We start from the raw sequence: 15392 nt of genomic DNA on the forward strand, positions 1-15392 counted from the left end.
CTAATACACAAGGCCAGATATACACTAGAGATGCTTATCACGATGACATTCAATGTTCCTGAGGGGCCTAGTTACAGTTTTGACTTAAAATCGTCTTGAAAATCTATGGCAACACTTGATAATGGCTGTCTAGCAATGATCAACAATCAACTTGACAGGGCTCAAATAAAAAAAAATATAATAATGTGCAAATATTGTACAATCCAGGTTTGCAAAGCTCTTGGAAACTTACCCAAAGACTCAGATGAAATCGCTTCTAAAGGTGATTCTAACATGTACTGACTCAGGGGTGTGTATACTTACATCAATTGGATATTTCAGTATTTAATTTCCAATACATTTTCAAAAATGTCTAAAAACATGTTTTCACTTTTATTAAATAAATAAAAAAATCCATGTTTTATTCAGGCTGTAACAACAATATGGAATAAGTCAAGGGGTATGAGTACTTCCTGAAGGCACTGTATTGGTCAATTATTAAAAAGACAAACAAGCAGGTAAAATACTTTGCTTTTATTATCTTTTTTCATATCTTTTTTTAACAAATACGTCAAGTACATCCATAACAACACAGTTCTGATTCCTCCTTTTATGTAAGTGTTTACATCTACACACTTTTTACAGATTTGTGTACAAAACAATAATTTACGTCCCATAGAATTCTAGTTACACTGAACTATACAACAAATTTCATGATGATGAAATAAATATAAAAACTAAAAATGATCACAGGGGAAGGAACTGTCGAAGCCAGAGTACAAACATACCACGAGTTACATCTCTCTTCAGGGAACTAATACCGCTCACTGGTCACTGACATAAGTAGATGGGAGAATCTCAATCGCATACTCCTCGCATCCTCTCCTTCTCAAAATCCAATGGAGAAGGTCAGAGGGGATGGACCTATGGCTCTCTCATCCAATACGTTTTGAGCGTGTAATGTTGTGGTCATGAATTAGTGGTACCAGATAGTGTGCATCCTCACTCCGAAGGCCTTGCTGGCGCTGCATCACACTTCAGTTAGGTGTCTGATAATCAAGCTTATTAGGGGTAAAATAATGTGTATAAAGAGGGGTTTATGGGTTGGAGTTGGTACTGCTTACCTGTATATTAGATCCCTCTACCCCGACGGCATGGTTGGCCACATCTAGTATCTCACTGTGTTAAGAAGCGAATCAACTAATAAACCTTCTCTGAAGCTGCAGCTTTTACAAATGCCTTGGCTATTTGCTATGATGCAGTCAACTCCTTCACCGGACAGACAGTTCTCCTCAGAACAACAACGACAGTTCTCAGAATACCAAAGATAAGACAACAGGGAGATGTGGGTCAGACTACCAGGAAGCACAATAGATACATTAACTGACATCCCTCACAACAGGCATACACACAAGCAAGCACTCAACTACATACAACACACATACTCTTCGTGTCTCAGCGTTCAAAGCATCAGGTATAATTAATGAGTTCATGACTACTGCATTCATAATTCTTAAAATAAATTGGTGGCAAGTGCTATTAGAATTGAGTTAATCTCGACCACTCTGCTCAGTGGATCTGCTTTTTCTCTCAGCAGGTGAGTGTCCATTTTATTGTGTGAATACAAACAGCTTGTAGATCATATTTTATCTTAGTCGTGTGCCAAGTTAAAGTAGACTTAAAAATTGCCACTTTAATAAAGAACTGATTGTGGCTGTGGAGTAAAAACAATGAATCTACAAAGACCTCAGAGAGACCTGCGACTCTTGCACATTCTGCCATGCAATACTGTCACCAGCAGGGGGACATGCAGATAAAGTGCAAGTCTGTACAGGGCTTTGTCACCTTATTCCATAGGCCTTACACCGGTATATGTACACGTAAATTCATTTTCAGTTGCAGGAAAGTTGGCTTGAGAGTCATTGCGGTAAAAATAATAGATGTTCCCTGTTAATGCAGCAGGCACACACACACACTCACACACACACTTTCAATTGATTACGGTGTGGTGGTGGTTGCATTAGTGTTGTTCTGGTGGTATGAAGGGTGGGCAGTGCCAGGATCACTCTGCCTGCACCAAGTCCTTGTGGTGGCGTGCGATATGCTGGTTCTTCTCTGAGGGCCTGCGGAAGCCTTTAGAGCAGATCTCACAGCGGTGGGGGTAGTCTTTTGTGTGGATGGAGATCACATGGCGCTTGAAGCCTGAGGCATCCCCACTGCTGTAATCACAGTACTGACACTGGTACACCCTCCTCTCCCTGGGCCCTGTGGCCAAGCCCGCAGCACTAGAACTAGCACCAGGCACCAAAACCTGCTTCTTTGCCACCGGTGCACTGGCAGAGGCAGAAGCAGGGGAAGGTCCCAATAAGGTCCTTTTGGATCCGTTCTTTTCAGGAGAGGCCTGTTGCTCCTTGGTGTGGACTGACAGGATATGGCGACTGAGCACAAAGGGGTCCGCGATCTTGAAGTTGCAGTGTCGGCACTGGTGCAGTTTCTTGGCACGGTGCGACGCAGAGTGCTTCTTCAGTTCAGACGGCCGGTGGAAACCTTTATCGCAGACTGCACATTTGTGGGGGTAGTCCTTGGTGTGCACCGATATGATGTGGCGCTTCAGGTCACTGGAGTTGGAGCTCTTGTGTTCACAGTGGGCACACTGGTGGGTTTTGGCCTCCTCGTGCGTTAGCCCGTGCTGCAGCAACTCCTCCTCCTCAGCAAAGGTCTGGAAGCAGCGTTCACACTTGAAGGGCATCTCTTTGCTGTGCTTGGTCTTGACATGCGTCTTCAGGTTGGAGGAATCAGCCGACTTGTAGTCGCAGTAGAGGCAAGAGTAAGGCTTCTCGCCGGTGTGCGTGCGCATGTGTTTCTTCAGCTCGGAGGGGTGCCGGAAACCCTTGCCACATTCCACACAAATGTGGGGAAAGCTCTTACTATGGACAGCCAGCAAGTGGCGATTGAGCAGTCCTTGTTCAGCCGTCTCATAGTCACAGAATTTGCACTTGTGCATCTTGTTGGCCTGTGAAGGCACAGGGCTCTTGGGCTCACGGTGGTGGTGCTGCAGTCGATGGGAGAACAGCGCCGCCTGCTGGTGGAACTCCTTGCCACACACCTCACACTCAAACAGAGCCTTGTTGCTCAGCGTGTGCACCTCCATGTGGTTATGAAGGCTGGCCTTCTTGTTGGTGGTGAAGTCACAGTCCGTGCACTGGTACTTTTTCCTGGTCAGGACATCCTGGTGGTGGTTTTTGGTGTGGCGCTTCAGGAAGCCTCGCGACTTGAACTTCTTGCCACAGAGCATGCAGGGATATACTGTCAGAGGCTGGCCATACGGACCAATTATGATGGCTAGGGTGGGAAACAGCGAGAGAGAAGAAAATTAGGGCAGATACATGACTCACAGATATCACTTGACGGTGTAAAAACAACAGATGGTCTGTATTCAAAAAATTAAACGTGAAAACCCAAGCCATAGAATCAGTACCAGATAGTTATTTTGTCCCATCTGACAGCTGTGTACCTGTCTGGACCTGGCGAGGCTCAGCCCTTGTTCTCTTGTTCTTGTTTCGTTGCCTGTTGAGCTTGTCCGCTCCGTCTGATTCATCAATGTGCAGCAGAGCACTGGCAGCACCGTTTCTGTTCTCACAGCTCTCACTGTCCTCAGAACCTGGAATAACACAGCAAACGTTCGATGCAAATGCACACCTTCTCTCACCCCTGCTAGAGCAGAGATACTTATCACTACAGAAGGCAGGTGAGCAAGAAGACATTATCTGCCTTGTTATTAAACTGTATGTTTGTATGTAAAGTGTGTTACTGACCATACGTGGCTGCCCAGGCCACAGGCATGAAGTCCTTGCTGAGAGCCGTGCCGTCGTACGACCGCTCGTGGGTCACTGGTTCCTCACCCCCCACCACCACCTCCATATAAACCTCATCAGATATCTTTGATGAACCTGCAGGGTAACATACTAGTTACAACACAACCGTAAACACACACACACACACACACACACACACACACACACACACACACACACACACACACACACACACACACACACACACACACACACACACACACACACACACACACACACGATCACTTACCATGGTCCCCCTGAGACATGTACACCATCTTCTCTCGGAGCGTTCGGCCTGTAGAGTCCGTCAGTGCCACATCCTCTGTGTCTCCATCACTGATGTCCACTGTTTCTCCTACACAGACAACCACACACTGATATAATACTCCTTGGTGATCAACTATTATAGGTTATAGAATCTCTCTTTCCTGAGGTACTAAACATTATTCATATGTCTCCTTACCCAGGTCATCCTCCCCAGAGTCTGCCTTGAAGATGTACACCTTGATCACCTCCTGGCCGTCCTCATCCTTCTCCACCTCCTGGTCCTCCTCGGCTCCCTCCACAGTCACCTCTGTGCCATCGTCTGACACCATCTTGCCTGCCTCATCCACTGGAGGAAGACAAAAAGAGAGACAGAGTGAGAGATCCATTCACTACTGGTCATTAGTTTAACTGTAATGTTTTCTTTATAAAGAGGCCAGATGACAGTGGTATTGATGTAGAACTGGAGAGGAGAGAAGCAGCCTGGTACTCACGGGAGATCATCAGGTAGTCCCCACAGCCGTCTGTATCTTGTTCTGGGTCCAGTTCATCCTGGGTATGCCCATCTGCGACCATCACATCCTCAGGAATGTCCCCCATGGCAACACCTTCGTCCTCCCCCTCCAGTGACATCACACACGTCTCCACGGCAACATCCTCATCCTCATCACAGTGCACATACTCAGACACCACGTCCTCAACAGCATCCTGGATCACCAGCTCGTCTGAAGCAAATCCATGCACCGCCATTCCCTCCCCCTCCCCTTCCGACACCAGCACAGTCTCCTGCAGCTCCACCACAAACTCCTCCCCTGCAGCACCACCCTCATCTGGAACACATCAACACCGGAACAGTTGGATATATTCAGCATAGGCCTACATAAACATGCTGCAGAAAACACATTCATGCACTCACAGACAATAACAACAAAAAACAAAAAACTTGGAAGAAATGTTAGATTTTTGTGCAAAACAACAAACAGTACAGGGAATTACTTGAATGCGCAAACAAAATGTTGCTATTACCTGATCCATGGAGAATGATTTTAGGCTCTTGGGAATGTAGTGCCAGCCTGGTCTCGTCCTCATCCATTGTCCTTACACCTCATTGGTCACTGCAGCACTGGAGGCAATAATTGACCAGTCAAATCAGTCACATGGGCCTAATGGCAACCAAAATGAGTCTACCACAGGGGGGCAACTTTCACTGGGGACAGGGGAGACATGACCCCAACATATTCTAAAATTACATTTTTGTTCCCCCCATTTGATCATTGCTGTGTGATACTATAAGCGTCATAGGTGTGCTTAAGAACCATGCAGAAGCATCAGAGCTGTTGGGTTAGGTTGTTTGCCGGTTTCAGCAGGCAGGATTTAGGACAGCACGGAAACCACAGAGCGTGCGGACAGGCTGTATGAAGGCAGAGCTATTATTATAGGACCAGCACGGTGGTGCTGCTGCCTGCATCTGCTGTGCATTTTCTCCAGGTTGTAAAAGCAAGCAGAGCAGAAACTGGCTACTTTTTATTTGATTGATGCAGCTGGCAAGGTAACTGTTGTTTGACTTAACAGAAAAAAATTATGTATTCCCAGTGCTGAGATAGTAGTGTAACTGACATGTAACATGACATGTTTCATCCCTCTCAAGAAGTTCTGTCTGAAGAGAACTAACTAGCTAGCTAATAGCTGCCACAGTTCTAGCCTCTAGCAATCTGTCAGATAGCAGCGTCTAACAGCTGTTCTGTGTATGGAAATGTTTTGTAGCCTTTTTGTCCCATTTCAACAGAAGCAAATTAACTTGCCTAGTTTATGCTAGTTGATGTAGAATTAGAGCTAGTCAAAAGTTGGCCAACGTTAGCTAGCCAGCTCACTAATTTCAGCTATTATTTTTGCCTCAATCACACTAGACCTGAATCAAACGAGGAAACCAGTGACCAAAAAATTTGAGGGACAATATTCAGACATTTTTTTGACAACGCAATGTGATTTTATATTAGTCACTATAGCAATGTAACGTTATTGATCTGTCAGTTTCTCTAGCTAATTCCCTACTTTTCACTCTGACATAGTATAAACAGCTCTACAGGCTACACTGTCATGGTGCACAGTCAGTACACAACACTATGTTCATCATATCTTAGCAGATCAGATTGTGACAGGTGTCCCAGCAGGATCAGACAGCCAGGGAAGACCAGTTTACAGAGCTCAGGTGAATATTGCAGTATATAAAAATCAGTGAATGGAAACAAAGTTCCATCTTGCGTTGATGGGTTGGCTACAGTCTGGGATCTGGGAATAACGGCCATTTCAATTATTCAAATCAAATCAAATCTTATTTGTCACATACACATGGTTAGCAGATGTTAATTCGAGTGTAGCGAAATGCTTGTGCTTCTAGTTCCGACAATGCAGTAATAACCAACAAGTAATCTAACTAACAATTCCAAAACTACTGTCTTATACACGGTGTAAGGGGATAAAGAATATGTACATAAGGATATATGAATGAGTGATGGTACAGAGCAGCATAGGCAAGATACAGTAGCTGATATCGAGTACAGTATATACATATGAGATGAGTATGTAAACAAAGTGGCATAGTTAAAGTGGCTAGTGATACATGTATTACATAAGGATGCAGTCGATGATATAGTGTACAGTATATACGTATGCATATGAGATGAATAATGTAGGGTATGTAAACATTATATAAGGTAGCATTGTTTAAAGTGGCTAGTGATATATTTACATCATTTCCCATCAATTCCCATTATTAAAGTGGCTGGAGTTGAGTCAGTGTCAGTGTCAGTGTGTTGGCAGCAGCCACTCAATGTTAGTGGTGGCTGTTTAACAGTCTGATGGCCTTGAGATAGAAGCTGTTTTTCAGTCTCTCGGTCCCAGCTTTGATGCACCTGTACTGACCTCGCCTTCTGGATGATAGCGGGGTGAACAGGCAGTGGCTCGGGTGGTTGATGTCCTTGATGATCTTTATGGCCTTCCTGTAACATCGGGTGGTGTAGGTGTCCTGGAGGGCAGGTAGTTTGCCCCCGGTGATGCGTTGTGCAGACCTCACTACCCTCTGGAGAGCCTTACGGTTGAGGGCGGAGCAGTTGCCGTACCAGGCGGTGATACAGCCCGCCAGGATGCTCTCGATTGTGCATCTGTAGAAGTTTGTGAGTGCTTTTGGTGACAAGCCGAATTTCTTCAGCCTCCTGAGTTTGAAGAGGCGCTGCTGCGCCTTCTTCACGATGCTGTCTGTGTGAGTGGACCAACTCAGTTTGTCTGTGATGTGTATGCCGAGGAACTTGAAACTTGCTACCCTCTCCACTACTGTTCCATCGATGTGGATAGGGGGGTGTTCCCTCTGCTGTTTCCTGAAGTCCACAATCATCTCCTTAGTTTTGTTGACGTTGAGTGTGAGGTTATTTTCCTGACACCACACTCCGAGGGCCCTCACCTCCTCCCTGTAGGCCGTCTCGTCGTTGTTGGTAATCAAGCCTACCACTGTTGTGTCGTCCGCAAACTTGATGATTGAGTTGGAGGCGTGCGTGGCCACGCAGTCGTGGGTGAACAGGGAGTACAGGAGAGGGCTCAGAACGCACCCTTGTGGGGCCCCAGTGTTGAGGATCAGCGGGGAGGAGATGTTGTTGCCTACCCTCACCACCTGGGGACGGCCCGTCAGGAAGTCCAGTACCCAGTTGCACAGGGCGGGGTCGAGACCCAGGGTCTCGAGCTTGATGACGAGCTTGGAGGGTACTATGGTGTTGAATGCCGAGCTGTAGTCGATGAACAGCATTCTCACATAGGTATTCCTCTTGTCCAGATGGGTTAGGGCAGTGTGCAGTGTGGTTGAGATTGCATCGTCTGTGGACCTATTTGGGCGGTAAGCAAATTGGAGTGGGTCTAGGGTGTCAGGTAGGGTGGAGGTGATATGGTCCTTGACTAGTCTCTCAAAGCACTTCATGATGACGGATGTGAGTGCTACGGGCGGTAGTCGTTTAGCTCAGTTACCTTAGCTTTCTTGGGAACAGGAACAATGGTGGCCCTCTTGTAGACCCTTCCACATGCCTCTTGTGTCTGAGCCGTTGAATTGAGATTCTACTTTGTCTCTGTACTGACGCTTAGCTTGTTTGATAGCCTTGCGGAGGGAATAGCTGCACTGTTTGTATTCAGTCATGTCACCAGACACCTTGCCCTGATTAAAAGCAGTGGTTCGCGCTTTCAGTTTCACACGAATGCTGCCATCAATCCACGGTTTCTGGTTAGGGAATGTTTTAATAGTTGCTATGGGAACGACATCTTCAACGCACGTTCTAATGAACTCGCACACCGAATCAGCGTATTCGTCAATGTTGTTGTCTGACGCAATACGAAACATCTCCCAGTCCACGTGATGGAAGCAGTCTTGGAGTGTGGAGTCAGCTTGGTCGGACCAGCGTTGGACAGACCTCAGCGTGGGAGCTTCTTGTTTTAGTTTCTGTCTGTAGGCAGGGATCAACAAAATGGAGTCGTGGTCAGCTTTTCCGAAAGGGGGACGGGGCAGGGCCTTATATGCGTCGCGGAAGTTAGAGTAACAATGATCCAGGGTCTTTCCACCCCTGGTTGCGCAATCGATATGCTGATAAAATTTAGGGAGTCTTGTTTTCAGATTAGCCTTGTTAAAATCCCCAGCTACAATGAATGCAGCCTCCGGATAAATCGTTTCCAGTTTGCAGAGAGTTAAATAAAGTTTGTTCAGAGCCATCGATGTGTCTGCTTGGGGGGGGATATATACGGCTGTGATTATGATCGAAGAGAATTCTCTTGGTAGATAATGCGGTCTACATTTGATTGTGAGGAATTCTAAATCAGGTGAACAGAAGGATTTGAGTTCCTGTATGTTTCTTTCATCACACCATGTCACGTTGGCCATAAGGCATACGCCCCCGCCCCTCTTCTTACCAGAAAGATGTTTGTTTCTGTCCACGCGATGCGTGGAGAAACCCGCTGGCTGCACCGCTTCGGATAGCGTCGTTCCAGAGAGCCATGTTTCCGTGAAACAAAGAACGTCACAATGGATGGCAGAAATGTCAAGATATGCATCACTAGTAGAGGTCGGACGATTAATTAGAACGGCCGATTAATTAGGGGCGATTTCAAGTTCACAACAATCGGCGCCCAAAAATAGTTTCAATTGTTAAATTTAAAAAAAAAATGTATACCTTTTATTTAACTAGGCAAGTCAGTTAAGAACACATTCTTATTTTCAATGACAGCCTAGGAACTGTGGGTTAACTGCCTTGTTCAGGGGCAGAACGACAGATTTTCACCTTGTCAACTCAGGGTTCCAATCTTGCAACCGCACAGTTAACTAGTCCAATGCTCTAACCATTGCACTCCACAAGTAGCCTGCCTGTTACGTGAATGCAGTAGAAGCCAAAGTAAATTGCTAGCTAGCATTAAACTTATCTTATAACTACTAATCCAGTTTAGCAGGCAATATTAACCAGGTGAAATTGTGTAATTTCTCTTGCGTGCATTGCACGCAGAGTCAGGGTATGTGCAACAGTTTGGGCTGCCTGGCTCATTGCGAACTAATTTGCCAGAATTTTACGTAATTATGACATACTTTGAAGGTTGTGCAATGTAACAAGAATATTTAGACTTAGGGATGCCACCCGTTAGATAAAGAGGGGGACGGAAGCTATACTGTTACACTGGCAATACTATAGTGCCTATAAGAACATCCAATAGTCAAAGGTATATGAAATACAAATGGTATAGAGAGAAATAGTCCTATAAATACAATATTAACTACAACCTAAAACCTCTTACCTTGGAATATTGAAGTCGCATGTTAAAAGGAACCACCAACATTCATATGTTCTCATGTTCTGAGCAAGGAACTTAAAGTTTTTTTTTTACATGGCACATATTTTACATGGTACACATTTTTACATGGCACATATTACTTTCTTCTCCAACACTTTGTTTTTGCATTATTTAAACCAAATTGAACATGTTTCATTATTTATTTGACGCTAAACGATTTTATTGATGTCTTATATTAATTCAGTATTGTTGTAATTGTCATTATTACAACAACAACAACAAAATGTAACGGCCGATTAATCAGTAGCGGCTTTTTTGGCACTCCAATAATCGTATCGAAAAATCATAATCGGTCGACCTCTAATCACTAGATTTGAATCATTACAAGATTAATAGTATACTGTGCAACTTTCATAAGGTATGGGTGCCTTATGTGGAATACTGTATGGCGAAAGGGGTCTGTATTGAAAACATTTTAATTTTTTAGTTGAGCAGTTGCAAATAAATACTTTTTCCATGGCACACAAAACACCTGTCTGATGTGCACCTGTCTGATTTGAGCCAGTCTCAGTGGACTAATCAATTGGAGGCCACAGGGATGCCAGTCCAAGAATATGAGGATTGTGGCTCAGATGCACACGGCACATCTCTCTCCAGAATGCACTGCTCACTCCCGCCAATTTGTGTGTATTCAATGTTTCATCATTTCATTGTGTGCATTGTTTTCTGTGTATCAATTCCCCATTACATATAATCACCAGTAGTAGCCTACATTTACCGTTAATTCCCATAATTTCTAATCTGGAATGTGTTTGGTTATTCTAATTTCTGTAAATGCATTCAATATATTATTATTATTAGTCATTTACCGTTCTCATTATCGGAGTGGACATCTGTTTTGCAGAACTCCGAATTTATGCTACACTTGAGAAGCACGTTTTTGTTTATTTAATTCCATTTAAGAGTTCTGTCAATTTTTCATCGTCTTTTGTTTGAAACGTTCCTGTCAGTCAAAGTTTAGTAAGGATGAGCACCCGATTACGCATATAGAAGTAGGACTAGTCTACCTGGCCTCCACACAAATGTAGGCCTATAAATGTGGCCATTGGGGATGTCTGAGTATTTCTGATTGCCTTAATTCACCACCACTAATGAGCTGTGGAGCTTCTCAAAGCCATTTCCCCCCTCAAACAGCAAGTAAATGAAGTCTGTTTTTATAATCAATTGATAATGACAATATTTCCAGCTCTCCCTTTCGATAACCACTCAGCATGAAAGGGGAAAATGGAACGTTCTGATCCAGTGGAAACATGATAAAATATTTGATTACTTCTTATCCCTTGCACAAATAGCCTACAGATGTGTCTGTCTGGAGCAACTAGGGGGCCCAGAATATTTCATGCAATGTTTCAAGTTTGCTAGCAGGAGATTCTGGGCGACCCAGTTGATACAATGTTTCAAGTTCTTTGCAGACAGGCCAATCGTAGCCAATGTGATTTATAGGATATTTATTTTTATCCGGATATTTTCTACCTGCAGGCTGCAATGTTTTCATGTGTTGGCTTTATGTAGGCTATTTTTACATAGTTGACAATGGCAATAAAAGTTACTTTTAGATTTATAGAGTTTTAATTTAAATAGAATGTCGATTAACCACAAACAATGATTTTTAGATACAAAGACTGTTATAAATTAAATGAAACTGTTCTATGAAAACGAGCATATGAAAATCATAACTGGCACGCAGATTAGTAGAAATGTTTAATAAATTGGCACTCCAAATGTAGCCCATTACTGGCAACTTCGGGAGCGTAGCGCCAGAATCTGCGAAGGCCAGCAGCAGTGGGAGGAAGGGGGTCAGGAACAGGTTTTTTCTTTCTTCTGGTTAGGCTATCTTGATCTCTGGCTCCCTTGAGTCATATGTGTGTCTTAATTATTTAATAAAACAGTGTGCTTAAAGCATCAGACAAGGTTTGTAGCCTACATATAGGGAGGGTGTGTCTGTATAATGGTAAAATACACGTTTAAACATTTTTACTAAATTGATTGGTCGAAAGAAAAGGCTACTTTTGGTTGACCAATATTATTTTTTTGTCAGGGACAGCCCTGGTAGAAATACAGGAAATGAGCTTTAGAAAAATCCTGGCTGAGGTCCACCCTGCCAGTTTGTCCCATAGTCTACCATATTCAAATCCTAAATTTCAAACATATTTTTCTCTCTAACAAGAAGCAATCATGCTACAATGTAACATATATTATTAAGCACATGTATTTCACATCCTGTGAAATGTAGCCATGTCCCAATCGGTCTAGACATCAATTATATTGGTCTGCACTTCATTTAGGGGCAATCTAAACTAGCTAGCTATTTTACTTGGCCTACTGCCTAAACCAAAACGAGGAAGGGTATAGGCAGCGATTAGGTTTATTACATCTGTGATAGGAATGAAAATATCATACTTTTGTTGTAATGTGCTTTGACATAACGAGTGACGTTTTCAGCCATGCAAAAACATTACTATCTTAATCCTCATAGTCTTGCAATGTGAAGGAATCCATGTGGTTACTTGCCGAAATGCATCGAGACAAAAAGGGTTTGGGCAACGTGCCGTTTAATTTCTCGTCCAATTCACCCACCCCCATGGTCAAATCTGACAGCAGTGGTGTGGGAGCGCGAGACAGGCAGTGCAGCTGCATAATGAGCTGATCTGACTCAAAACCTCTAGCTGGCATAACATGAAAACAGGAACGAACTCAGTACAAAAACGACTGGTATAATGTATATTTACGCAAGAAAACATTTAAGACTAAAGGTCTGCAAGCAAACAAAATAAGGACATTTCACCAAATTATCTGGCGGTCGTAATAAAATGGTTACGTCATACCTAATATAAATCAAACAGTAGCTCGTCTAGCTAAATGTGGTTAATGTTGTTTGGGGCAGATTTGAGCTACCTAACATAAATGGAAACATGAGTTTCATGGCAAGAGCCCACACATCCATCCGATAGTCAATATCAATGCATGTAGTAGCTATTTCGCGAGCCACCTGAAAGGTTTATAGCTAGGTAACTATGGCGGCTACCCTGACTAGCTAACGCCCATTTCCTTCAGTGTTTTCAAAAACAGAAGTACGCCATTTTGTGTTGGAGATCACTGGACAAACATTTTGCCCACTATTGCATAATACTGCATGCACAGTATCATATTTGAACATGGTGGCTACTATTGTATTTTGTGGGGGTATCTGACTAGCAGACTAATGTTACCGATGTTTAGAAAAATCCCCTCCCGGATTTTCTAGGCCGTAATTGTGGCCTGCTTTAAGGCCTGGGCCCAAATAAGCAAGAAAGGCCCAACTCCTCGTGCGCTTCTCCGCTTGTCAGATAGAAAAATAGAATAATGTAAACGCAATCACATATGCAAGGCATTTCATATGCTCCGTGCACATAAAAAAGCGCAAGATAACCTGCTTACCAGATTTTGTAGTACGGGTTGGCCTCTCTCCGTCGCTCGATTTCCAGGCCGTCCGGTTTCCCCAGACTCGGGCAGGATTCAATCGGGAGTTTGCGCTAGCTGGGCGGGCCGCTGAGGCGCAGGGAGGGAGGGGCCGAGACTTTCGAAGCTCCACTGATACTCAGAATCGCTACAGCCCCCAGCTCCGCCAGCACCAAGGCCGCCGTCAGCATTCACGTCACAGCCCGAAAGTCGTAGGAAAATGCGGAAGAAGTCTGGAAACCTAACTGGTAATTGCAGGCAGGCCACGATCAGGGACTCAACACCACGTCTGTTTGCTTTGCATACCTTTTGAAAGACTGGTTTAGTTTGTTCATGTATTGGTTCATTGAATGTCTCTAAAAATCAAGAACGAACTGCGAGAACTTTAACTGCTGCCGCCATTAATTAGCAAGATACTGTTATTTTACATCTATATTTAGCCCTGTATAAAACCCTTGGTTTGTTACTACCAACTTACACTACAGGTTAACTTCACGGCTACATATTTGCCATTGATTGACCACTTCTTCTTGGTCATTTGACACTATTTATTATTACAGTTGATATTCCTTGATCTTCTCTCTTGCCTGCAATTTGATGTCTTTTGAGATAAGAACATATTTTGAATGTAGCAAGAGAGAGACCAGCTGACAGGGGGCTCGATTTCTTCCTGTGCTGAGGGACACGCTCTACCACGTGTACGGTAAAAGCCCAGGTCTCGTGTAGAAGCAGTAAAACACTTACACAAACAGTAGCCTATTCCCCAAGAAGTGTCTCCGTGCACAAAGCCCCACCTGTTAGCAGGGGACACGTACTTCTACAGCACCCGTGACACTATAATAATAGTGTAGCGGGAGAGAGAACAGCATCGATTTTACAGTTTTACGGTGCAGAGGCTACTGCTCTACCACCTGTAATACGAAAAAACAGGCCTCAGCTAAAGGCAATAGACCACTCACAGTCACACACTGTATTACACAAAATACTTTATATGATTTGTGTGCAAAGAAAGAACAGAAAACTAACCCACCCATATGAGTGGAGCAGGGTAATGCTACCCGGTCATTTTAATTCTGTATCCTTTAGTCTTTTCCAGGTGAAGTTCTACAGTAGAAGTTCTACAGTAGTTCAGGTGGGTATCACATTGTCCAGAGCAGAGTTTCACTGCTTCCTCTTCCCACTCAAAATCGGAGAGGGAATCCTCACTGGAGTCTTCCTTCAGTCCCAATGGCACAACTATCTGGGGTGCTTCACAATACTTCCTTCCATGTCTTTTTCTCTTGTCTAATTTTGGGCAGGTTCAATTTTCTAATGGTTGGTTTTATTCCTCTGTTACTTCATTATTCTCATCCTGTAGAAAGATGTAGAAAGAAACTGATCGGGAATCAAGAATGGCTACCAGTACATGAGTGGCTTCTTCTATGTCCTGTTTTCTAATGCACAGTGTATTGATTCATGTAAAAATAACCAAGCAAGTAGAATTTATGGTGTGCATGAATATGTTGGATGTAGACTCACCTTCAGTGTACCCCCAAGGATACATATATACAGATGTGTCTTGCGGGCAGCTGTGGTGCATGCACGGGCAGAGGGGCGAGTTGAGGGGAGGGGTATGGAGTTAGTGGCAGGTTGTGAGGGATGGGGTGTTGTAGAAACCACAGAAGAGGGTGGTTCAGCAGGAGACCTATGATCAAGTGAAGACTATATTGCAGTCTGTCACGAGTCATAAACCACAGTTACTCAAATAATGTTACACATACACATCACTGACGCCACACACTTACACCCACATGCACACACCCCTCACACCTACGCTGCTGCTAAATGATTATTGATTAGATTTATTACTACCATTCTGCTGCTGTTCATTGATTATTGATTGCCATTACCATTAGTATCTAGCCATTTGTCCTGCTACTGGTCACTATTACTCCTGTTTACATGTATATACACTGCTCAAAAAAATAAAGGGAACTAAAATAA

General features: G+C 43.8%; 1 protein-coding gene across 2 annotated transcripts; it reads right to left on the reverse strand.

Moving 5' to 3' along the window:
- Window positions 1–498: 498 nt before the first annotated feature.
- On the reverse strand, window positions 499–14177 carry LOC112231221 (zinc finger Y-chromosomal protein 1). 2 transcript variants are annotated; one of them, XM_042311178.1, is made up of 8 exons: window positions 14154–14177; window positions 5127–5223; window positions 4595–4930; window positions 4300–4449; window positions 4084–4191; window positions 3795–3929; window positions 3494–3640; window positions 499–3321 (listed from the first exon to the last, which is right to left on the reverse strand). In XM_042311178.1, the coding sequence occupies exons 2-8, from the start codon at window positions 5191–5193 to the stop codon at window positions 2042–2044; spliced, it is 2223 nt and encodes a 740-aa protein (XP_042167112.1). In that variant the 5' UTR covers window positions 5194–5223; window positions 14154–14177; the 3' UTR covers window positions 499–2041. The 2 variants fall into 2 exon arrangements, with proteins under 2 accessions (XP_042167112.1, XP_024253620.1); XM_024397852.2 differs by lacking the exon at window positions 14154–14177 and adding an exon at window positions 13389–13771.
- Between the last annotated feature and the right edge of the window lie 1215 nt (window positions 14178–15392).

Source organism: Oncorhynchus tshawytscha, linkage group LG33 (genome assembly GCF_018296145.1).
Source record: "Oncorhynchus tshawytscha isolate Ot180627B linkage group LG33, Otsh_v2.0, whole genome shotgun sequence".
Classification (NCBI taxonomy): domain Eukaryota; kingdom Metazoa; phylum Chordata; class Actinopteri; order Salmoniformes; family Salmonidae; genus Oncorhynchus; species Oncorhynchus tshawytscha.